This window comes from Drosophila subpulchrella, chromosome 2R (assembly GCF_014743375.2).
Source record: "Drosophila subpulchrella strain 33 F10 #4 breed RU33 chromosome 2R, RU_Dsub_v1.1 Primary Assembly, whole genome shotgun sequence".
NCBI lineage: Eukaryota > Metazoa > Arthropoda > Insecta > Diptera > Drosophilidae > Drosophila > Drosophila subpulchrella.
Genome location: NC_050611.1, coordinates 4,346,177 through 4,371,112, shown reverse-complemented (window position 1 = coordinate 4,371,112; position 24,936 = coordinate 4,346,177). Strand labels below are relative to the sequence as shown.

Below are 24,936 nucleotides of genomic sequence, written 5' to 3'. Positions count from 1 at the left end.
CAAACAAAAACAAAATTTTAATTATTGAAAACATTTTTTGCAAACTTTAATCAATTACGTGACGGGGTGAGAGAGATTTCATTTTTTGGACCGCCCTAGTGATCATATACAAAATAATTCAAAAATCGGTTAGAAAAATCGGCTTCCCACTGTTAAAGGAGTATCTTAAGTCACCTGGCTTGTGTCCAAAAGCACGCTATATCGTCTTTGACTGTAAGATTTAGAGAAAGGTTCCTCAGGAATTTGATAAACCTATCATTGAGTTCTGTTAATAAATTTTTAGTGCAAACAATATTTTTTGTACTTTCAATAAGCATTTATATCAAAAAAGAAATTTTTTTAGTCAGTGGAAGTTTTTACCATCCTTACCATTTTTAATCATTTCCAAAAAAGTATATTAAACGCATGGTAAATCGTTTTATTTGATTTGTTGACTGTTTAATGGTCGGTATTAGAACTAATTTAACTGAAAGTAATATTCTTATATTTTGTTGTATATAAAGTCGTGTACATGCATGTTTGTATATAATATATATGTATTTGCTTACCAATTAGACTAAGTTACTTGCTTGATTTCATTGTGATCTTAGGCATTTTCGGAATCTATACAGAATTTGTTATATAATTAGCTCTAGATACTTTGCATATGTATATTGTGCTTATGATTATCTGAATCATTGTTGTTTTCGTTTAGTTGCTGTTGATTGGTTAATAATTCTTTTTGGTGTTTGTATTGATGCTCGTTTCTAGTGCGCCCCAAGAGCGAAATCCTCAAAAACTCCCTCTAACTTGGAAAACAATTTAATCCTAGGCATATCTTCATGTAGAATGTACAAAAAATAATTGGTATTATCTCCATTTCGCTCTGACTGTTCCTCAGATATTGGTCGTTTTTCTCGTGGATGGTACTTCATAAATACAATAATTCATTGTTGGCTTGGCAAATCAAATAGTGTCAATATCAGTAAGTGTGTGTCTGGACCTTCGTGCACGCTCACATTTGGAAGGAGTTGTGTAAAGTATTACTGCTCAGCATTGTAACAAATTCTTTGGGATTTCTGGGGGAAGCATAAAATAAAAATGGTTTTCACCAGGCCGGTTCTTTCGATTCACATTTATTTTCTTTCGTTGCTTTTAACTATTGCAAGCTCATAACAAAATCGTAATAATATATATTAAAAATTAATTAAAGATCTACAAATAAATTCAAATAAAACATGAGCTAAAAACACAAATGTCTTCCTACCGCACAAATATGTAACTAATAAAGATATGAGGCTAAAATACATTCGTGATAAATATAGCTAACAAATTAATCAAAAACGAACATTTATTTTTATTTTTGAAAATATTAAAAAGTCGCCAACAATAAAATTAAGCTAGACTAAAAAAGGTGAGCGAAATAAAGGAAAGCAAAATAAAACTTGCAAATACAATTTTAAAAATTTTCTTTTTCGCTTTAAATGATTAAAATGCGTAATTAATGGCAAAAATCCGCGTGGAAACTTAAAATTATTTTTCAAGATGTACTGCATGCTTATTAAAAACTAAATAATTTCCGTAGTTGCGTCGTCTACTTCGTTCGATTCTTCTATTGGTTAATGTTGGTATATGTGTATGTATAAATTTGCGTGCGATCTGCTTTAGGACTTCCAACAAGTTTACATAATCTTTAATTTCTTATTTAAAACTAATATGCATTGACAAAGATAGGTTTATGTTGTGATTTGTGTGTTTTGATTTGATTTTACTTTTCTGATTTTAATTAAATGTTTACCAGCACATTTGGAAGGTCTAAAATTATTGATTAAAGTTAATTAGTATATATGTTTGTGTATATCGTGTTGTAGAACTAAGAATTTATTTATAAAAATTTCACTAGCAAGTAAAATCACCCCTCATTAATTACAAATTAATTACACGCATATAGACAGAATATCAATAATTGTTGTCGTTGGTTTTGTCAAAAGAAGGCAAAAAGATCAAACCTAAAACAGCTAATCATCATCGTCGGACGAATTTGACGACAATTGTAGATCGTTTTGTAGCAAGTCGTTTGGAAAGCCACCGTTGGACGCATAAATGCCGGACTGTTGCTTCTGCTGCTGCTGCTGCTGATGATGATGCGGCTGCTGCTGGTGATGATTGTTGCCATAGGCTGGTGATATGGAGCCCAGGCCCAAATTGGGCAACTGATTCAGATGCTGCTGGGACAACTGCTGTTGTTGGTGGTGATGATTCTGGTACATCTGCGACTGCTGCTGCTGCTGTTGATGATGTTGCTCCTGTACCTGCTGCGGCCGTTCCATGGGACGATCATCCTCGGTGCTGTCATCGGAGTCACTGCCACTGTCACTGTCGCTGGAATCCGACTCGGAACTGGAGCTCGAGGCACTTAATGCGCCGCCAATTTGCTGTAAGTATGCAAATAATAATTTAGCACTGCTGCGTACGTAACCAGATCTCCAACCCACCTGTTCCAACGCGGCAGCCGCTTGCTCCACGGACTGCGTGGTCAGTTCTTGCTCCCTGGCCGAGTCCAAGTCCATGGGCATGCTATTGCCGTGGCCATAAGCCGAAGGGCGAGGCTGGTGATGCTGCTGCGGCGAGTGCCGTTGTTGCTGCTGTTGTGCGTGGTTATGGCCGCCGTTGTAACCACGTCCATAGTTCGATGGCTGCTGGTGGTGCTGCTGCTGCTGTTGGGCCATGGGTGGACTTGCGCGCTGGTGCATCTGCTGGCGCTTGCCATGGCCGTGCTGGGGAGCCTGCCGCTGCTTACCCATGTGCGAGGACGAGGACGTGGATCCAAAGTCCGGCTGCCCCGCCGCCGAGCCAGTGGAGGAGCCTGAGGTATTCGCCTGGCCGCTGCTGTGGAGCGCCGCCCTCAACCCAAAGTCATCGTCGTCGGTGATCATGGGAATGCTGGGCAACGTCTGCTGTGCATTATTGGCATCCCAACTGAAAGGTACAAGCCATTAACTATGTTCCAGTTGGTGGAGTAAATAACTTACGCTGGCGCAGATTGTGGGCTGCGATGGACTGGCACTGGACGCGATGGTGAGCTCTGCTGCATGGGCGAATTGCGCGGCTTGAAGTCAACTAAAAATGTTAAAAACGAGCAGAAATTTTTTGAGCATTTATTTAAAGTGATTTTTGGTATTGCTTTAAACAAGGTAAGGCTATTATCTTGCAGGTGTGAGATTTCGTTTTCTTCTTTCCTCTATTTCTTTTTTTCGGTCTCTTGAGAAACAAACGGATATCTGTATTGTAAGGAATTCTTGCTATCGTTCTAAGGGGAATACGCTTTATTACTGGCTGACTCATATATTTCAGATCTCGACTTTTATTGTATTTTCTCAAGCAGTTATATATGTATGCATACTTACTTATATTATTTCGTCGGCTGCCCGTAGAAACCTTTGTCTTCGATGAGATTCGCATGGTGCTGTTCTCCATTTTGGGTGCCGATCCGGATCCGTGCCCAGGAGCTGATATTGGTGGCGCTCCAGCTCCGTTTGTGCCCTGGCTGTGGACCTGACTCTGGGCCATTTGCACGGGCACATTCTGAACTGGGGGTAGGGCTGGCTTGTTGGTGACTTCGCTCCTGAAAGGATAGAAATGGTTTTTTTACTATTCAGAATTCATTGCTTATGTAGCACTTACCTTGTCTTTTTCACTTGAATGTTGTGATTCAGCTTCTCTATTGTGATAGCGCCCGTCTCCTTGTCGTAGATCATTAAACACTCCTTCGCATACTCCCTCTGATTACCCTTATAAACTGTATGAGGCACACCGGAACTTTCTGTAAGTTAAATAGAAAAAAGATTATATTATATATGTGTATATATTGAAAAAACAGGTTGGCTGCAGGTCAGCCAAAGATATACTAAAATAAACAAGGCTCACGTGTTTTTGGATTAATTAAAAGGTAATTACACCAGTACGACCAGTCCTGTATATATCTAAGGTCATTAGATACTTTAAAGAGTAAGTAACGCCTAACAAGTTCAAAAAAAATTTCCAAGAATGCTCTTATTAGAAAAGGAAAATTGATAAATCGGTTATAAAAAAATAAATAAATTATAAATATTAACACATTATTTGGTATGTATACATATGATTGCAATTTGCACAGTGTACCAAAAGCTTTAATTCGTAGTTTTGGAAAACTTGTAAACATCTTATCAATAAAATTCTTTCAACTATATTTTAAGACTAAGTTTAAGGTATCTAAAGAAAAGCATAGCATTTAAATTTTGATTTGATAGGTTATATGGGCCCAACGGATTATGCGCGGTTATCGCGTGACTAAGGCGGCGACTATAACTATTTATAGGCAGACATATCTTTCGAGTTTCAGTGCTATTTATACAATCTACCATGCAACTTTATACGATCTGCTTGGGTGAGCTTAGAAGTCGTAAAGTGGTCCATGAAGCCATAATTTTTATTTCCGACATATATAGTACTTCTCTATGTGATCTACAGTTTAAATGGTCACCCAAGGTCGGACCAAGATTTAGACCACCAATTGGAGAATCCCGTAGTCATTACAAACTTAAAAATGGATGCGATTATTAATACAAATCCCGTTAGGAATAACAATAAAGCTACAAAGATCTTAAATACACTTATTAAGCTGTGTAAATCTGAAACTGGATACTCAGATAATCCAAAATCAGATATTACTTTAGGTTCACAAAGTATCCGTAATTTAAATGCACTCAAAAACAACATAACTATGTCTGAAGTTCTAATGCCGTACATAAAGGTTGTTTTCGTGAAGGATGCCAAAGCGCTGGAAAAGTACAAGGAGAAAGCTAACATCTACAATACAAGCGACACGACCATTATCATTCAACGCCCGAGATCCAAAAAAAGACCTAGAACAGCGTCCGTGAAAGATTGTGTACTTACGAAAGCCAAACAACTCAATCTTTAAAGATTTAAAATGATAAGGAAACTAAAATAATGATTTAAAATATCATGTTTCATTGAACTAGAACAGAAGAAAATTATTTAAAATAAAATATACAGAATAAATGTTTTATTAATTCTCCCTCTGAAACGAATATTAATCTTTTTTGCTAAGGTAATTCGTTACCTTTGATCTACAGAACAATTCAATTCCCTTACGCTCTTCCATTGAAAGTTTGACTAATGGATTCACGCCAATGACTATAAAAGGATGGGGTTCGTGAAAGTTAAAGAAGAGTGTTATCGCTAGAATCAGAAATGCGAGTTCTCGCTTTTTTACATTTTGGTAAGTCCAAGTTATTTGACGGCCCCACCCGAAATTAATTATCGTTCTTCTAGCTTTACTCTACCTGTTTCACTTCGAAATATGTGCAACGTCGGAAACATTTTCCGATTTGGAATCCTGGTTCGATAAAAACGTAAAAGGGCAACAAGACACGGCAACGACAGACATACTGATAATGCTTTGCCTTCTAAAAGTGAAAAGAGAAATACAGCCTCAACAAATAATTGCGAGTAATCACACAAACAATGCGAATAATGGAATTGATAACCTATTTAAATCGAATATTGGAAACATTGACATAACCAATACGAACACTTTAGAAAACACCATACAACTCCCGCCCATCAAAATACCAAATATTACGGTTGTCATTGTTGAAGATGAGTTAGCGCAAGTAGCTAGAACAAGAGGCCAAAATTCAAATATTGAATTAGCTAATCTAATTAGAATATTTAAGGAGTGCATGAACAAAAAATTAGGTATTTTGGGAAGATCAGCGCAATAAACGCATTTTAAAATAAAAAATTTCTTTTTTACTTTACACAAGTACTTTTATTGTGTAGACTTTCAGGATTCGGAAGTATTATGGCATAATACACTGCAATTTAACATTGTATATGTGTTGTTATAAAACAAAACTTTGATCTTTTTTTAATCTTTAACCTAAAAACAATTGGTATATAAGCTTTTCTGCAGTGCAGATCAGAAGAAATACATCATTTTGAAATCATTTGATCTTATGTAATGTCTGTTGTGTTCTATTCCTTAACTATTAGTCTAATACAAATAATTTGTATCGGAAAAGAAGAAAACGCGTGTGACTTTAAAAGTTAAGAGGCAAAGCACTACCGTTTTAAGCTATGTTAAGTAAGTGTTGCCAATTTGATTGGATCTGCTCTTATGCAGGGCATTCCAATATTATTCACGATAAGAGAAATAGCCACTACTTAAAAGTCGTCGAAATGAACGGGGCTGTTCTGCTGTTCTCGCTTCTGATATGTAAGTCTGACAAATTAACTAATATATACTAATAAATCTTATGAGAGATAATAAGATAATTCAGATTATTATCGTATTTCCTTTTTTTAGGCCTGCTTTGCGCCCCGCTAAATAGGTCACAGGATATTCTCAAACTAAAGAAACTAACCTCGGATCTGGTAAATGCCATTGCAGAAGCTAATTCTGGGAAAAAATATGGAACCGAATGGGTTCCGGCCCTAGGAAGAACTTTGGAAGAGGTGCATCGAACATCATCGCGACGGTGTTTTATGTTTAAATTACTGGTCAAGAAAGTGGAAAACTTCTGCCCAAAGCCTCCCACATATTTCCCCACTTGCTATCCATCATGCAACCCACCCCCTCCACCGCCACCTGCACCTCCACCGCCTCCACCACCACCACCGCCTTCTCCATCACCAAGTCCAGGGCCTGGTAAAGAGTTCGTCGCTCCGCCTCATCCTTCGTTCGAGCTCGTCTACCCCGACGGCACCTACTTTCCCTGGTGCTACATGCCCTTCTGCCCCACAATTTGCCAGAGACCCTACTGCTATCCCTGCATGTTACCCGACTGTGATCCCAATTGTGTCCCGCCAATGTGCTATCCACCCTGCACCTATCCTGGCTGCGAATTGCCGCCGACTTGCTGGCCACCCTATTGTCCAGAGCCTTGCGTACATCCCAAATGTATTGCCGGAGACTCGTTCGGGGCAATGCGGAGCTGTGTGCCACCCTACTGCCCACCGCCCATGAATTGCCATGAACCTTACTGCCCGAGGGTCTATAGGCCTGTGTCGGGCAGAACATTTATAAGAACTGGTTTGTGCCCGATGCGAGATATTGTGAAAAGAGCCGCTAGGTTTAAGCTTGGATAATAATAAAGATCACATCTTAAATTGAAGTTTCTGTTTCATATCCTCTGTTTTGGGGATGTTAGAAAATAAACAACAAAACAGAATGACAAACTGTAGAAAAACATAATGTTTGTTGCGTTTCTATAGGCCCAACTATCCCAGAACTGGCCGGCCACCCAACTGTTTAAACATGTTTTTTCCAAAAAAGTCTAGCCATCATTATACCCGTTAATCGTAGGGTAAAGGGCTATAACAGATTCGTCGGAAAGTATGTAACAGGTGGAAGGAAGCTTTTCCAACCCATAAAGTATATATATTCTTGATCAGGATCACCAGCCGAGTCGATCTAGACATGCCCGTCTTTCCGTATGAGATCTCGAAAACTATAAAAGCTAGAATATCGGGGTTTGACATGCAGATTCTTGGGTTTCCTGCGCATCCCAAGTTTGTTTCAGCAAGGTGCCAAGCCCACTCTAACGCCCAGGACCCATCTAGCGCCTACAATTTATAATATTTTCTATTTCACATTAAAATGCATTTTACGATGTTCCTTAAGCCACTTCTTTTCTATCTGTAGTAGCATGATATTTACAAAGTCTGCCTTGAACGTTAATAGCAATTATCATGGTAGCTTTATGAATTAGAGGGGCTGGCATTAACCCACTTTAATAGCCTGCATTCCGTTCCAACAAATGAAGTATACAATGCGGATCGCGTTCGTAATCGTCGCTTTGACTTCATTCGCCTTTATCAAAGAACATTCAGTTCTCTACCTTTAGCTGCACACTTCAGTGGTCGTGGTGAATAAGTTGGTAGGGCTCAAAGCTAGACTTTTGAAGAATACTGGAAGTGGGACATAAGTGGGAATTCAACCTTGCCCAGCTTAGGGGTAATATTAAAACTAATGAAATCGAACTAGTTTTGTATTTCAATCGATACTTCATATTGGTTGCTTTTACTATTTGGGAAATTTGTTAACTTTTTAAATACCCCTGCAACCAAAATGAAAACTCTTCAAACCTTCTTCAAATTGTAATCATAAGCTGGTTGGTTTCTTTAATGACCAAACCTCGTAGGGGGCATTTGAAGCTGGTTACGGACAATTTGATCGATGGCTAGCCTTGAAAGATTTGGGATGGCTTGGTGTTAAAAATTGTCTGTATCCAACAGAAAACTGAAAGTTTTATTGATATCTTAAGATACATTAAGATCTCTCTCTCTGATAGAAATACATACAGTCGAACTTTTTTAACTCGAATCCCAATTTACCACCAAAACATGAGATATGAAAACTTTGAGTTATAGAATAAGATTTTTGAGTATTTATACCTAGTTATTGCCAATAAATATAGATCGACTGTAATGGCAGAAGTCTTTTAAATACAACTTGCCACGCCATATGAGAAGTTCAATTTTTATAGATTACTTTTACTTATAATTTACTTATGTACACAGAGAGAATTATTCAAATACATTGTTCTTGAATTGAGAACATTCGTTCTTAAAAACCGTGCAAGTACATTTTGGTATCAATGCTCTCAAGAACGAAATGGTGAGCAGAGAAAAGTTAAATTGAGTTAATTTAACAATTTTTTAATAAGTATACACTACTGGCTGGGCTAACAGTTTAGAAATTGATATATACAATGTAAATACTGACCATTCAACTTGATTCAAGAACAATGAACACATTTTCAACTTCAAAAATTTCGTTTCATTTTTAAGAACATTTTCAACTCAGATGAGAACGTTAGAATTCTCTCTGTGTACATTTAAAAACCAAATAACTAAAGAACAATTATTAAAAAAAAACATTATGAAAAGAAATTTCTTTTTCGCTTCTAGTGTATTCCAACCCAGAATTACCAAAAATGTCATTAATCATTAATAGTGTTTTTTATTTCGTTATTTTTGATCGAAACGTGAATAATGAATGTGAATTTGAGACCAAACCTTTAACACCAAACACCCTAACCACTAGGCTACCTTAAAGACAACTCCATAAAGTGACATATATGTCGAATTTAATTTACTGTCTGTCGACTAACAACAAAATGCTATCAGATTGACCGGAGCTGTGAGTAAGTGATATGGTTATCGTTGTTATGGTTATTTAAGTACGCCAAATCTATTCAATTGATAGGTTGAACGTAATGCTTGGCTTTGGCCGATGCCAAACTAGTTCAGCATATTGTGCGCATTTGGCTGCACCCGTCCGATTCCGGGGGAATCCGGGGAGCGCGGGACAGATCGGGCAGTTCAGTTACCGCACCACTTCCAGCCCCACACTTGACCAAATTCCGCTGTTATTGCCATCGTCGCCGTCGCCGCCGCCGCCAAAACTCTTCGGCGACTCGTCGCTCGCAATCAGCGGAGCGTTACACAAGCCAAGTCGGCCGCAATGGGGTCCAACAAACAGGCAAAGCCCAACCACAGTCGACGGACCACAGACGATGTCTGGCCACAAAGAGCATAGCGGAATAATACGAGTATGGAGAGGCCGAGGAGACTTGGAAAAACTTGAACGCTCGACTGCATTTTGCCTGACTTGATGTAATTTGGTGTCTTTGCTCCATCGCTGGCCTTTTCTCCTCTCACCGAACGACCGTGATTTTTTGTTTAATTCAAATAGCACACAGGGCTAGCTTTAATTTGTATCTATGAATAGACACTGCAGCTGGGTTCCCTCACATAATGCAGGCAAATTATGTCATCATACAAATTAACCACATACGTCTGTAAATAGACACCTATTTAATTGCATTTTTAAAGGCTATTGCGATTTTTATAAGGCATTTGATACAAAAATAGTATTAAAATTTAAGACTTCCAATAAGAAGAACATAAAAATTTGTTTTCCTAAACTTTTCGCACAGGTTGCGTAAGTTTCTCTCTCTAAAGCAATTTAATAAGTTAACTGGTCTATCAAGTTGTTTATCGACTGCCGCTCAACATTTCCGATGCAACCACAAAATCTATTCGGTTCGCTCTTATTTCAATACTTTGTTGGATTGCGTGCCTGAAGCGTAATAATAAATTTACTGACTTTCCTGCGTTGTTTATTCCATGGTATGATTGTCTAATAAAACTTGGTTGTATAAACGTGATTAGCGTCAGTGCTGTAAACCTAAAGGATTTACTATTTCCCAGCTACTATGGTTACACTGCGGACTAAATTCAGATTTAATACGTTTGTAACAATATAACGAATGCAATTAATATGAATATAGCCTTATTATAACTATCTTAATGGAGTATACAAATTCCCCAACTTTATTTATTATCTGTCATTAAAATGTTCCCACCAAACAAACAATAGATTGTGAAGAATTTGTGCCAACTTCTTGGTGTGACTGAACTTGGCATGAGGCACGTGTTCTTGATTGCTCTGAATCTTTTTTAATGAACCATCTTGGTGAGTTTAGCATTCCAGTATCGGTTACATGAGTTCAAGCAGGTGCACTTCAACAAGCAGGTGCAGTGCCTTCGTAGCCCGGAAGCTAGAGCCTGCTAACATATACTATGTTTATGCTATGAATTTCATGCATTCTCCAATACATGAAATTATAGTAGCCCCTGTTTATACAACACAGACAAATTCATGAAATGATATTAGTAAAGCTGTCAAATTTTTGAATTTGATATAGAGCTCTCTAGAGAAGTAGGCTGTGAAGTAGGCTGTGCCTTAGCATTTCGTAAATTGGGACTGAATTCATAGTAAACTTTCGTGTGTTATCGAATTCATGAAACGGTGTTTATGCACACACGAATTTGCTCATTTCATGAATTGATTTCATAAAATAGGCATAGCATAAACACAGTAATAGTTAAACGATCTTAACTAAAACCACTACATAGCAAATTTAAACTAAAGTTTGACATTCTTCTTGTTAGAAAGTGTTTAAGATAAAGTTATAACCAAATGTTTTTATGATAATAACATTAGGTCTTTCAACGTTTTGAAAAATAATGCATTTTCTTGTGCCTAAGACACACAGTCTTTTCCTACTAAAATTTGTTTTGAAAACAAAATGCATTGCAAGTAAATTTAAAGATGTAGGTAGATTATTGACGGCATTTTTACTTCATTTTATAATGTTGAACAATCTTTCCTTAATGAAATCGTTTTGATATTTTCATCTCATAAACATCATGTTAATATTTGAATTAAAATTGTGATCAAAATAAGGATTTGTCATCTTTTATTGGCTCAACTTGAATTCCGTTAAGAGGAATACATGTACATATATGCAAAACCGTCAACTTAATGATCAATAATACTTGTATACATTTTTACCCTTCGAGAAAAGTGGTTCGATTTTGTATCAATCATAAAGATTGTTGTTTCTGGGTGCACTCACCTGAATTTGGCACGATAACAGTAACTTGATTGTTGGAACCCACGTCCACAGAGGCCATGCGGCTGGTGTCCACGCTCGCTGGCTTGAAGTCATCTGCAAGACGAGTAATTTTGTGGGTGAGCTCTCTGTCTGGTGAATCAGGGGAGTCCCCCGATGCGGACAACACTTACATTTGATGGTGTGGAAGGCGGTCGAGGTGTTCTTCGGGTTGAAGGATGCGCCCAGCTTCAGTTCCCGCACCTCCTCGCCGATATTGAGGCGCTCGGCCAGCGAATTCTTCTGTTTGGTCATCATCATCGTGTTGATTTTGCTTTTGGGCTGATAAGGCAGGTTGGTGGTGGCGCTTTGTGGGTGGTTATTATAATTGGATTGGTTGTAATTGGCACTGGTGTGGTTTGACTTTTGATAATTGTTGTTGTTGTTGTTGTTGTTGTGGCTGATGGTGCTTTGATATGACTTCTCGGCCACGTCCGCCAGAGCAAAGTGGGACTCCTCGGCAGCGCCACCGCGTTGATGGTTGTGCCCAGCGTGGATGGCAGCGGAAGAGGACTGAGAACTCCTGTCGCCGCCCTCGCTGTGGTTGTGGTGACTCCCGATAGCCGACGACGATGACGATGACTTCCGATAGCTGCCGCCGTAGTGCTGGCTCGCAGACGCCTTGGCCTTGAGACGCTGCAGCTTGGTGGCCACGGATTTGGGTATTTTACGGCCGTGATCGTCGCTCCACGTGCTGCTCTCTTTTGGAACGATGCAAGACTTTTGCCACAAAGTATTGCAAGCGTCGCAAAAGAAACCACGTTCTCTCGAGCGGAGGGTGTTCAAAATTAAACCAAAAGTAAATAATAATAAATCGGGGGGGTGGTGGTGGGGGGTTGACCTCCGGGAGACTTTCTTCTTCTTCCTCAGGGCGGCTGATGGGTTTCGGTTGTTACATTTGTCATCGGATCTGGGTTCTGCCTCCGGATTTGGATTCGGGTTTCAGGCCTACTTCATAGTCATGTTCTGGCCTGGCCTTCGAAAATGTTTTTCATCTGCAAAGTATGGCGAATATTTATTGCGATTATTTATTTGCGGCCATATGTTTGCAACACAACACACACACACACTCGCACACTTAGTGCAGCGCTTTAGAACACTGCATTTACACCTGCTGCTTTTGTGACACACATTTCGCCTCCACATTTCACACTTTTCCACCGATCTGCATTATTTTTAGCGTCACACGATTTCTTCAAGAAAATTACAGCTGATCGGCGGAACAATTGAAAAGCTGCGAAGCACCGATGTGCGTGGAATTATGCCAGCTTTTTGCGTTTATAATGCACGATTTACACTGCGAATTGGCACGCGAGCGTAATACGTAAGCAAATTAAAAAGTGAGCGGCTGCCAGCGGAACGCCAGGGGGGGGGGGGGGGGGGGGGGGGGGGGGGGGGGGGGGGAGGGAGGCGCGGGGGCGGGGCGCACACAGCTGAAAACAAGTTTGAAATAGCCGAAAAACAGCAACGCGAAGGTGAAATTTCCGAAAATCGAATTGAAACGTAGACGAAAATCATCAGTCCATATGTGTGTGCACTCTGGGCTGCGGTTGTGTGCGTGTGCTGCGTTTTCCACGATTGCGCTGCGAACGTCGGGGGAAATGCCAATCGCTTTTCCGCCGCCCCCATAGAACTCGATTCGCACACAATGCTCCTATTTGCTGTTCACTTTTACAATATTGCCCTGTCTTACATTATTTACACCTCACGCTGTTGCTTCTCTTTTTGCTTTTTTACGATTCGGTATGGCCGCGTGTGGGAGGAATCCCCAATATACCAGATCGACGGTGCGAGTGCACTGTTATCGAAGCCAGAGTGACCGTGGCTGGAATAAATATACCAGGGCAGACAACAAGCCAAGGTGTAAAACTCTGCTAAACGTTCAGCACATATGCGAACCACAAATCTCTTCCAAGTCCGTTGTAATTTAAATTAAAATAAATATTTCTGGTTTATTTTGCAGTTTTTCTGGGAGAATCCTTAATCTTGCGTACCCATATGTTATAACAACACTTCATATAAAAATATCTTGTTGTGAACAAAATGCCATTTTTATTTTTATGAAAAATATATAAAATAATATATAAATATTAGGAGATACCTATAAGGCTTTTAAACATGTAATATGTATGTTTTATAAAACTTCAGATCTTGTTTTTAATCAATTAAGCTCAGTGGAAATATTGGTTTTTAAGGGCATTAGCCCGAAGAGGCCTCAATTTAAAAACTCAAATTTGACAAGATCACGATCATAGCTCTGTGCGCTAACCTTGTGGCTACTGCCGTATATATTTAAGAGTACGAAAATAGGGTTTTCAACTCACAGTGATCTCAAGCATATCGCCTTGGCCTCTGCAGTTTTAAATAATTAGTTGATCTATATGCGCTACCTCACTATTTTTTTTGATATAGTTTTCTTAGGACCATTAGACCGAGGAGGATGACGAGGGTGCGATCGTTGTCCTTGGCGACGCTGATGACGTCGTCTTTGTAACCATAGCATTGCCTTCTCGTCGGGATCCACCACTTGACGTGGGTAAGGCTCTTTCACATCCACCACGGTTCCGTCGAGAAGATGTGGAGAAGCTGTCATGGCGTTGTCCTTAATGAGCGACTGGGTGTAGATGACGAAGCCAAAGCCGCGGGAGCGCCTATTCTTGGTGTTCTTCATCACCACCGCCTCCACAATGGTGCCAAACCTCGCGAAGTGGGCCCCTAGGCTTTCGTCCGTGGAGTGGAAAGCCAGTCCACTGACGAACAGCTTTCGCAGTTGCTCCTCCTCGGTGGTCTCGTTCGTGTCCTTCAGTTTTGAATCGACATTCTCCATTATTGCATTTCACGGCTACAGGACAGCTTTAACATAAACAACATTTCCACACAGTCTATGTCTATTAGTGATGTGGAACGCCAATAGAGTTGAGCAACAAGCCATAGTTGTCTGTTCAGACACAGGGTGTTCTTGGGCGTTTCTTAAGAACATGCGATAAATAGAGATAGAGTTCGCAAATAGATGCAAAATTTCACTAGTATTGTTCAGTATTATTTAGGAATGCTTGTCTGCTGTCGTTACGAAAATGTGATGAATATGAAAACCAAATACCAATTCGATTTGAATAAAAACAGAGAACGCCATAGTCGATGCCATCGACTTTTAAATAGCCGTTACTAAGCTAAGAGGAGTGCGAGGGAGATAGAGATAAATGCAAGCAGCAAAGCGAATGAATTGTTTATAAGATTTTAATGAATGGTCCGACTTGAACGATTTTTGGCATGTACATGGATATTAATAATCAAAACAAAATCCCATTTACTTTCCAAAAACTTCAAAAATGTTGGCGCTGGACCGGTTTTAGCGTTAAGGGCGTTTGTGGGCGACACCCTGCTGCGCAAGAAGCTCAAGAATCTACATGTTGAATCCAAACTTTCTAGCTTTTATCAAGAATATATATAATTTACAGGGTCGTAAACAGTTTATCCTACCTGTTACATACTTTCAGACGAATCCTATATTTGCATTTACCCTTTAAGTAACGGGTATAAAAAAGATCAACAAAAATGAAAACATTCCACTTGCAAGTTTATAAATTTAATTTAGTTTTGCTTAAATTTTTTTGTTGGGAATACTCAATTTGTATTTTATTTTCTTCACCGATCACAGTAACGAGGTTTATCATAAAAATTATACATCCAATAATCTTCTTAGAGCATAATGTTTGGCATTTTGAAACTTGGGAGGTTGATAAGGTTTCTACAGTATTCTTATTGATTATATCCATATTTCCGATGCTTACTTTCTTTTTTCACTTAAACAGCGCAATGCTTTATAATATAATATTTTATAATATATATATTTTTTATCAAACCAATAATTAGACATTTAGAATCATACGACTTATTGGTCTTGCCTTGCAGGTTTAAAGAAAACTCCATACTTAGAGAGAATTCTGACGTTCTCATCGAGTTGAAAATTTACTTAAAAAAAACGACATTTTTTGGCGGTACTGAGAGCATTGATACCAAAATGTACTAACAAGGTTTTTAAGAACGAAAATTCTTAATTCGAGAACAATGGCCTTAAATATTTCTCTCTGTGTAAAAAATGTAGTATTTCATTATGAAATCAATTTCGATCGGTGTACAATGTTCAGAAGTACTCCAAGAATGTGAATGACAATCACGAAATTCAGGCTTTTGATACAAGTATTGTAACTTTCTGATCTAAACATAAGAAATCATTATATTATTGTAGGGACCTACAAAAAATATATTTTCGACTTTCTGTGACAATCTTTATGTATTTCAAATGTGCTAAGAGTTAGACTGAGGTAATATTTCTATGTACTTAACAAAAACCTAGTAAGCACTGAAGGCCAGGAAATCGGTTTAATTAATATAGCAAAAGGGATTATCGAGGCAAATGCAGACAAACAGAGAACCGCCCCCGATCTTCACACCAGATCTTGCTTCTTTTTTTTTTTAGCTGCAATGGAAAACAACAGTAGCACACCCACACACTCGAACACACACTCCCCTCGGAGATCAGATCATCATTAACATTTAGGCAAATCCCTAAGGCGCCGTCGCAGAGCTACTGTTTTCGGGCTGAGACTCGGACTGAGCTCGATTCTGAAGAAGGATGCGGATGCTCCTTTATAGGGGCGTTAATTACTTGAGCGCTGTCTCTGCCCTTCGATCCGTAGATCAGTAGATCAGTGCTTTAAGATTTTGGCAAATGCCGAAATAGTGCGCCTCATTGCATTTCCATTTTCATTTCTATTTCCATTTAGAACTCCATTCCTTTTGATTCTCCTCATAATCTGTCCCACTTGCGATGGCAGGAATGTGATAAGCTGAAACTGATACTTTTGCTCTCATTTCGGTGGAGTGCGTTTTCCTTTTGAGGATACCCAAAACAGGCAGGTAGTTTTGGGGTGGGAAAAACTGGTGGGTGGTCGCTGGTTCTGGGTTCCAAATGCAACAGAACTGAAAATGCAAAAAGTTTCTAACGGTGTCTTGGCGTGTCGACGGCAATTTGTAGGCCGCCTATTGCCTTTCGGCGGCTTTCTCATCGAGAACCCCTTCCAGTCCCCAATTGTTGCCCTTGTTTTCCGTTTTCTAATCAAACATTTTTGTTGTCTGTTGCTCATTTTACAGTTTCGAAGTTCGAAACATTCCCATTTGGCGGCTAATTTAAAAACTTTTCTTATCAGTTGATGGAATCTAAAATTGCATTTTTATGGCACTTCCTCTGCCGGTTCCGTCGATTCTCCGTTCTTTCGACTCCTTCACATCCCCTGCTTTTGGTTCCGCCTATCGACACTTTCGTTTCGAAAAACTCGGCTCATTTAGTCCAGAAATATGCCTGCCAAAAGTTTGGCTTTTCCATTATTCCCTAGTTCCTGTGCTATGCGAACGCAATTACCGCTTTGTATCTGTGCATCTATGAGGTTTACTTCTGGGGTTTTCGAATTGCCTGCAATTAGGATACGGTCAGAACTCAACTGGCACAATACCGGGCTGATTGAGTTACAAATTTCCCAGCCAATTAAAAGTCACTGACAAATGCCGAGAGTTCTTCATCTTAAATCTTAAATCAATTAAAGAAGGCATTGTTTTCCAGAACTAACGAACCACTGACCCCTTGACCCTTTTGGCCTTGTTAGGGGTTGTCTGAAACTGGGCCAGCTCTTCTTCGTCTTGTCTGACAAGGGTTCAGACACCGAGTGTCTGGATGTCTGGCTACCTGATAGGGAACCACTGGGAATTAGCCACTGAGGAGCAGCAGCTGTCCCCTGGGGCCACACCCACTGGGAAATAAGTGCGCCCCTTATGCAAATTTAATTAGCAGCAACTGGGCGAAAAAGCGATCGTGAGTTATGGTTGCATAAGTGCCCCCCTCGTAGCCAGTAGAGCCCCCTGGCACCCCGCCCCGAACAAATGCACTCGATCAGGCGCTCATAAATCAATTTAAATGGCCATCTCAGCGAGCAGAAGTGCATCGGCGGGAAAAGGGGTTCCGCAGCCACGACGGTGAATGTCTGAAATTGTCTGTAATTATGGTGAAAACACTTGGCACACAGCACTCCCCCAGCGAAATTGATTTAAAATACTTTTGCCATCTCGGTGCCCCAACGTGTCCGTGTCCACGTTGTGTGGCCATAATTCAAAATTTATGTCTTTTGAAATTATTTTAATGCCTCTAATGGAACTCCCCCTCCTGGCAGCTTGTCTATGAGCGTACGGACCCCCAGTAGAGAAAGATCAAGAGACCTGCACACAAATAATGAGCATGTTAATCTTATTGAAGATTGAAAGTACAGAAAAAGACAGTCCAGAACTTGAATTATCACCTTAGTGAGGTGTCTTCTCAGGTTTATAAATAGGTTGACCCTGAAATCATAACTATGTAAAACCAACAAATGTTATGAAACATTTCTAACTTTAATATCTGTAGTATACCTATTATTATATATATAATTTTTTAAATTATAACTTATTCTCTTAAAATTATTACAAAATTAATTAGATTCATGCCAACATGTTGTGCTACTTCGTAAACTCAGGGAAAACCACCATGCTTAAATTAAGTACAAACAGCCTTGATTTCAGAACGATTTCATGCTTACCATTTAAGAACGTTCAAGCTAAAAAGGTTTTCACATTGAGCACATATTGGATTTAAATATCTAATAATTCCCAACTGTTTATTCTGAAAGTGAACGGCAAGTAGTAAGTAAACGTAAAATTTAATATTATTTAAATATATCTGGATTACTTCAGTTTCCAATACTTATTTCTAATGAGCATACAACTTGTTTTTAGTTCAAATGTGACTAGACTTAAGAATTACTCATACTTGATTGTAGACCGGAAGGTTTATTTTCTGTATTTTTCATGCTTGGCGAAGATTTGACTCCGAAAATACTTGATTCAAGCACAAAACAGTTGACTTTTTTCTAAGTGTATATTAGATCATTTGATCATATGTATGTAAATATAGAAATTGGGTTGAATATATTTCCGTAATTGTGTTTACCCTTTTTTGATCGAAAACAATCGCATCTAATTGTGTCTTAAGCTCAATCAGCCATCATTTATGATCGTGGCCCAAGATAGGACCTCATGCAGTGGCTAAGTCCACACAGAGCTGCAATAACTAGCAGTCTCGACAAATAAGAGCTCTCCCTGGGGATCCCTAGAGACCCCTGAAGACCCCTCGAAACCCCAGCTCCAACTCAATCTGGAGGCGATAAATATCGCTCTGTGGCAGCAACAAGTCCAGATCCTCCCATTAAAGCGGCTTCATGGCGAGCATTGGTGTAAGCAGAAATGTCCAGCTACAACATCGATTACAAGATCCCATGCAGAGCACCGAAGTGAGCTGGGGCACGAGTCGTGATTGAGACTGGTCGTCGATATGGGAAGCGCGGGATTCCATTTCCGATCTAATCTGATTAGGCCCCACCACCATTCCCAGCTCGTCTGACCCTCCTCCGAGGTCAGCAATGCAAACAAATTCGCAGCAAATCTCAATCTTTGCCACCTGCGCAGCTTAATAAATAAATTGGCCAGCGGAATGGACCATTGGGCCAGCCACCAAGATCCCAGACTCCACCTCCAACTCCTCCACCGACTGGTTTCCCCGGTCGAAGTGATACGAAAACAAATTGAAATTGGCAACTCGCTTGTTGAGCGCTAATTTATTAGCCATTCGCCCGTTGAGCCTAGAATTTTAATTGAATATTAACACCTTTGGCAGAGGATCTCATCTGGGAGTTTGGTTTCCAAACTGGACGGGTAGAGTGGTGCAGGGGGTTTTAAGGGGGCAAGGATTGGGGCCAGTGGTCAAGTGCCTCGAGCACTGCACACAATTCAACTTTTGTGTGTCTTTGTGGCATTGATTTATGCAACAGCCTCGATTTTGAACTCCCCATGCGTGATCCGCGTGTGTGGGTTTCCATTCGCCTCTCGACACCAATTCTGGTAGCGAGAGGAAATTGGTTATTTATAAGTGTCAGCTGACGATTAAATTGGAATAAGCCCCAGATCGAATTAGTTCCACCCATACTTTAGCTGCTCTGAGGTGGGATCTTCCAGCTATCAAGCGTTCTTATAAGATGGCCGACCGAAAAACGGTTGGTACCAGAGACCAAGATCATTTAAGTTAGGATTTAATTGGCAAGTGAATCTAACTATATACTGACAGTCAGAACTTAACAAATCTTTAATATTTTATAGATTTTTAAAATCAGCAATATCTGATTAATCTCTTTAAAGTTATGAACTTGAGAATATAATAAAAATGAAGATTATAATTATGACATAAGATAAAACGATAATTATCGTTATTTTAATGTTTAATACATTGGATTTTCCTCCTTTTAGATATACCTTTGAAACACCTGGCATTTATGGCTTAATAGATACAATTGCATGACACTTTGACTAAGGACCCTCTAAATATCATGGAAAAGTACTAATTGTTAGTGGACATTTATGTATGAAATGTACACAGAAAACATGTAAAATGGGTTAATGGGATAACAACTATTAAAAATAGTGACGTGTGTCTTATTGTGGGTTTGGTTACTAGTAAAACTACTATAAAATGGTAAGTTGTGTGTATTTTGATTGGGAGAGTACATATATATCTCTTTGGTCAAGTTGACAATTTGACGGTGTAAGAGCATTTAACTATTATATAAGTCGATTTTACCAAAATGTTTATTCGTGTGTACCTGTGTAATTGGTAAAAATATTGTAAGTTTTGATAAAACTTGCTAGTAACTTTCCTTATACAAATTTGTATTATAAACTTCTTAAATTTAATACATAAAGGTAATGGTAGGCATAGAAAGCAGTCAGTATGATCATAGAACATTTTGAAAAGTTCGAAACCCCACTAGAATTTTTATTTTCCTCTTGGTAGCGGATCCATGTTACCGATTCAAATCGAATGTATGATTTAAATATTTTTAGATCGTGACAACTCACGCGATGCCCGAGAGAGTCGCAAGACCGAGGGCCACCCACGAGCTGGACGTTAAATGAGGCAACCCCACGATCATATCTGCAAATTGGACAGCCCCCCGCCGCGTTGCGTGCCCCGAGCGCATTTGGCACGCCCCTGGCCGGGTGAAAATTGTTTTTAAACTGTTTAATTAATAGAAAAATTATTTAAATCTCTGTGGCAGGGGCATAACCCTGGCCAGACGCAGAAAGGAAGCAGCAGGCGGTGGGGAGTGAAAATCACAATCTAATCTCGGCATAGCGATCAGAACGAGATCAGTGAATTCCGCACCATCGCTAAACTTTGGGGGGCTGGTCGCTATTATTTATTGACACTCGAAACCGACCGGGAAGATGAGCCTCTTCATCCCGAGAGGAGGAGGAAGGGGCGGAGTCCCTCAAGTGGCCAGGATGGTTGTTGGCCAGGCCAAGGCGTCGCTGCCAGTGACAGCAGATGGTGTCGGCATTCCAGGCACTGGCACCTTCTTCCCGGTCGGTCGGTTGGTTGGTCTCTCCTCTGCACGCGACTCGCGGTCTTGGTCAGGGAAAGGGGAATCCCCTCATGGAGGACCCAGAACTCGGACCGCCCGTCTTGCTCCTCGACACTCTACTCGACTGTTTGATTTATGCTCGCGTAATTGTTGGTTTAAACGCTTTTGCACAGGGCCAAGTTGGGGGAAGAGGAGTGAGGTTAGGGCGAGGCAGCAGACGTTATGACACCCCAGTGAAATGTGAAGCATGCCCAGAGTTGTCGAGCTAAGCTAAAATACAAACGGATAAATATTACCAGTTTGGGGGGGATACAAAACTTCGAAAGATTGTGTATTTCGAAATATTTTTCAAATCATTTTAAATTTTGTTTCGAAAAAGCCACTCTTATAGGTGAGCAAGTAGTAAGTTCTTGATATTTTATGAAGAAAGAACAGAACTAGCTATTTCTACAACACAACAGATTGTCATTAATTGTATGTAATGGTCTATGTATACTAAGCTTTTTAATAACCATTTGTGGTGACTGTTTTACGGTTCTCTAATGCCTCTGACCATTAATACCCAACGAACAGACCACCATTCACTATAAAGTGCTTAGCAAGCGAAAAATCTTTTATTCGATTCGGGTAATTTTTAAAAGTTCCAACCGTTTATTCTTTTGGTTTTGGATGGCCGGATAATTTCGTAAGCCACTCAGTTCAAATATATAATATATATATATCAGTAGTTCTTAAATACATATGTAAATCCATTATTCCAATAAGCCCTTCTTATAAGCTGGAACATTTGATGTGAAACCCACATTTATTAAGTTATAGATAGTCAACTCTTACTGACCCCAATTATTGAAACCATTTCGATGGATCCCTAACCGAATTCAACACCACTTGGTAACCCTAATCAGCGGCTATCTTGGCCATAAACATATATATCCACCGTGCTGGCCTTAAGTTTCAGCTTTGGCGTCGGCTTCTCTCGTCACACCCCCGGGACCACCTTGCAGCTGCTGCATTCGCTTATTTTCGTTCGTTTGTCATCATTTTTTCAATAAATTTCAATTTCCAGGCCTCGGGTCCCCGGGCTCCAGAGGAAGAGGAAGAGGCAGAGGGAACCCGTATCGTATCGTATCGTATCGTTCGTATCCTTCGTCCACTTGGACCGCCTGTGAAATCCGAAGTGTAAAATTGATTTAAATGGCTCGTGAGTGAAGGAGATAATTTTCAGTTGTCAGATGCTTGTAATATTTATGTGGCAGCGATTATTATCCCCCGGTCTGCAACCCCTTTCTTATCCACAACCTGGGTCCGTTGCCCGGCCCCGAGATCGTTTAATGTTACCTACGCGTGAAAATTACTTACTTGTCGACCGCTGCCCCCTTCCACCCATGCCAATGGCACCCAAGGCAACGCTTAACTCATTTTTAATATGAATAATTGTGGCAAATTACAAGGCAATTGCATATGGCCCACCACTAGCCACATCGAAGGCGACAGCGAGTGAATGTAAGTCCGTAATTGAATTGGCGGCCAATTATCGGAAGGAGATTGTACAGGGCTCGCGATGGGACGCGTGAGAGAACTTTTAAATTTCCGTTGGGCTGTTGGTGAGTGAGTGGGGGCCAGGAATCCATTAGTTCGTGTCCAGGGAAGCACTTTGGATGCAAAACCTTTGGGTACGATGGCAGCATTACATGATAGTTGCTAGTAATCGGGCTACATTTTATTATAAGCGTGGAGAGAGTACATTTATCTAGTTTTACGGGGGGAGTCCTTATAGCCACTCAATCTTTTCCTTTTGACTTATATGAAAAATACAGAAAGTGTGAAGTTTAAATATTATATCGTAGAGTAGAACGCTTGATCAATGTATTTGACTGATCTAATGGAAGGAATGGACAAGAAGAAATCGAGTTTGTATTTTAAAGTTTTTGTCCAAATATGGCTTGTTTGGTTCGTATGGATGGTAATTTTAAAGTAATGCACGTCTCGATAAGTGGTCAAATTTATTCGAGTTTTTACGATATCAACAGACGCGTTACAGTCATCAAGTTGTAAAAAATTCCACATTTTCATAGTTTGCCGGGTTGTAGCTCACAATATTCTTAATGTAGCCTATTAATTTATTCGACAAAACTGAAGGGTGATTATAGTTGTAAGTTAAAATATATATCACCTAAATTGGTTGAGCGCAACTCGAGATGTAATTAAAAACATTAAAATCTTTTAAAAAGAACGTATACACTTAAAATATTTTGGACTTCTTTTTCATGATCTAGGGGTCCAATTCCACCAGAAACTACCGTCATCCTTCTTGGGGCAGTTTCAAAATATTATTTTGTAAGCTAGTGTTATTAAAAGACGTCGGATCATACATATGTATCACCATCTTTTAATCATTATATTTCCAGTAATACTTGATCGGTGAGAATATCAGATTTTAATTAATTTCAATTATGGTTTTGTTGAACAAATTTTGTAAATGGTGAACGATTGCGGGAAATTTGTTGTTTAGTGAATGATTTCTCGTGGAATCCAACGTCTTATTACCAATTTCGATTTGTGGTAATAATCAATTCTTCTCTTCTTTTGTAAACCAAAACTATTGTTTCTTATGCAATCGGTTGCACTGATAACAAGCATTGATAGAATATCATCTTCATCACTAATTTATGATTAACGCAGCGAATGAACAACTAATCCCGAGGAACTCAAAGCTAATTACCCACACGTACCACAAAAGGGGTTCGTTTCACGCAGTGCCGAGATTTATGGCGCAAAATTAATAATAATTTCAACCGAATTAATAATGGCCAATGAAGCCTGCTTTATGGCCAGTTCCAGATGATTAACAATGTGCGCACGATTCGGAATGGAGGACCATAAAATTCAACACGATTTGGCTGTTTGTTTACCATTTCTAATAAGCGACTCCTCGGGCGCCTGGAGTCCGGGATCGGGTCGGGGTTGGGGTTGGGGTCCGGCGGGAAAGTTGAGGGTCAGGGGTCTGAGGAGGCTCATTGTTTGCCCCTCATGAAGGCCCCTCATGGGTTCCTCGCAGCAGGTGTCCGGCGGAGAGTTTAGGGGCGCGTGTGCCAGCCTCGTTATTGTCTTCATTCTTAACACCAATGGGTATTCGGGGTATCGGGGGTATCCGGGGCCCCCCATCAAACAGATGACGATAATGGCACTTTCTCCCCCCTCCCTTTTTGATGAGCAGGGGAGGAGGGGTCATCTTGGACCACAGAATTTGGTGTTGATCGCTGCATTGTTGGGTTTGTTGCTGTTGCTGTTGCCTCGTTTTTCTCATTCATGTTGGACAAGATTTTTATCGCACTTTTTCATTAACATTTTGTGGGATCTCGTATCTGTGTCCGCTGTTCGCTGCCTCCATCCAACTTTGTTTTATGCCCATCTTTATGTGTTTTCTGGTTCCTCTGGCATTTCCAACTGTTGTCGTTGCCGTCTGTCTTTCTAATTCGATTGAAATATGATCTGTTATTATGTAAATTTAACGATTTCCTAATTTTTTAACACTTATTTTGGTTATTCTGTTGACTGTAGAGGCCTGGCGCCAAAAAGGTATCCGTCGCTGTAAGTGATACTGAGATCGCCAGCGGGGGAGATCTTCAGTTAGGACCTGTGTGGGCACTTTCCGATCTCGATTAGGCGGATCAGCCTGGCGCCCCATCAGTCCGTCAACTTTGTAGGGTTTTCGATCAAATTTCCCAGTTCCATTTCAAAATTGGCATTTTGGGTGGTCCTCGATGCGATGTTTATGGCACACGCTGAGATCGAGCTACCGATAGATGGGTTTTTTTACAATAAACTGCTGAATATAATACTAGGTAAAGCATATATCTTAATGGCCTGTTGCAATTTGTGTTACTAACGGTAAGGGGAATCAATTTTCTTATAAACAACTGAAA

At 39.9% G+C, this 24,936-nt stretch overlaps 5 protein-coding genes across 5 annotated transcripts; 3 read left to right on the top strand and 2 right to left on the bottom strand.

Moving 5' to 3' along the window:
* Positions 1 to 1,098: 1,098 nt before the first annotated feature.
* LOC119549913 (ell-associated factor Eaf) lies at positions 1,099 to 12,441 on the bottom strand. Its single transcript, XM_037858235.1, has 7 exons — positions 11,645 to 12,441; positions 11,475 to 11,567; positions 3,664 to 3,802; positions 3,387 to 3,604; positions 3,012 to 3,099; positions 2,475 to 2,958; positions 1,099 to 2,414 (listed from the first exon to the last, which is right to left on the bottom strand). Exons 1-7 carry the CDS (start codon positions 11,769 to 11,771, stop codon positions 1,998 to 2,000), a joined length of 1,566 nt encoding a protein of 521 aa, XP_037714163.1. The 5' UTR covers positions 11,772 to 12,441; the 3' UTR covers positions 1,099 to 1,997.
* LOC119549915 lies at positions 4,367 to 5,025 on the top strand. Its single transcript, XM_037858237.1, has 2 exons — positions 4,367 to 4,405; positions 4,467 to 5,025. The coding sequence occupies exons 1-2, from the start codon at positions 4,381 to 4,383 to the stop codon at positions 4,940 to 4,942; spliced, it is 501 nt and encodes a 166-aa protein (XP_037714165.1). The 5' UTR covers positions 4,367 to 4,380; the 3' UTR covers positions 4,943 to 5,025.
* On the top strand, positions 5,133 to 5,788 carry LOC119549916. The gene is made up of 2 exons (XM_037858238.1): positions 5,133 to 5,263; positions 5,317 to 5,788. The coding sequence occupies exons 1-2, from the start codon at positions 5,236 to 5,238 to the stop codon at positions 5,766 to 5,768; spliced, it is 480 nt and encodes a 159-aa protein (XP_037714166.1). The 5' UTR covers positions 5,133 to 5,235; the 3' UTR covers positions 5,769 to 5,788.
* On the top strand, positions 6,142 to 7,160 carry LOC119549914 (leucine-rich repeat extensin-like protein 3). The gene is made up of 2 exons (XM_037858236.1): positions 6,142 to 6,262; positions 6,353 to 7,160. Exons 1-2 carry the CDS (start codon positions 6,226 to 6,228, stop codon positions 7,132 to 7,134), a joined length of 819 nt encoding a protein of 272 aa, XP_037714164.1. The 5' UTR covers positions 6,142 to 6,225; the 3' UTR covers positions 7,135 to 7,160.
* A 1,455-nt stretch (positions 12,442 to 13,896) lies between the features above and the next one.
* Positions 13,897 to 14,337, bottom strand: LOC119549551 (heterogeneous nuclear ribonucleoprotein 87F-like). The gene has a single exon (XM_037857701.1). The coding sequence runs from the start codon at positions 14,335 to 14,337 to the stop codon at positions 13,897 to 13,899; it is 441 nt and encodes a 146-aa protein (XP_037713629.1).
* Positions 14,338 to 24,936: the final 10,599 nt, after the last annotated feature.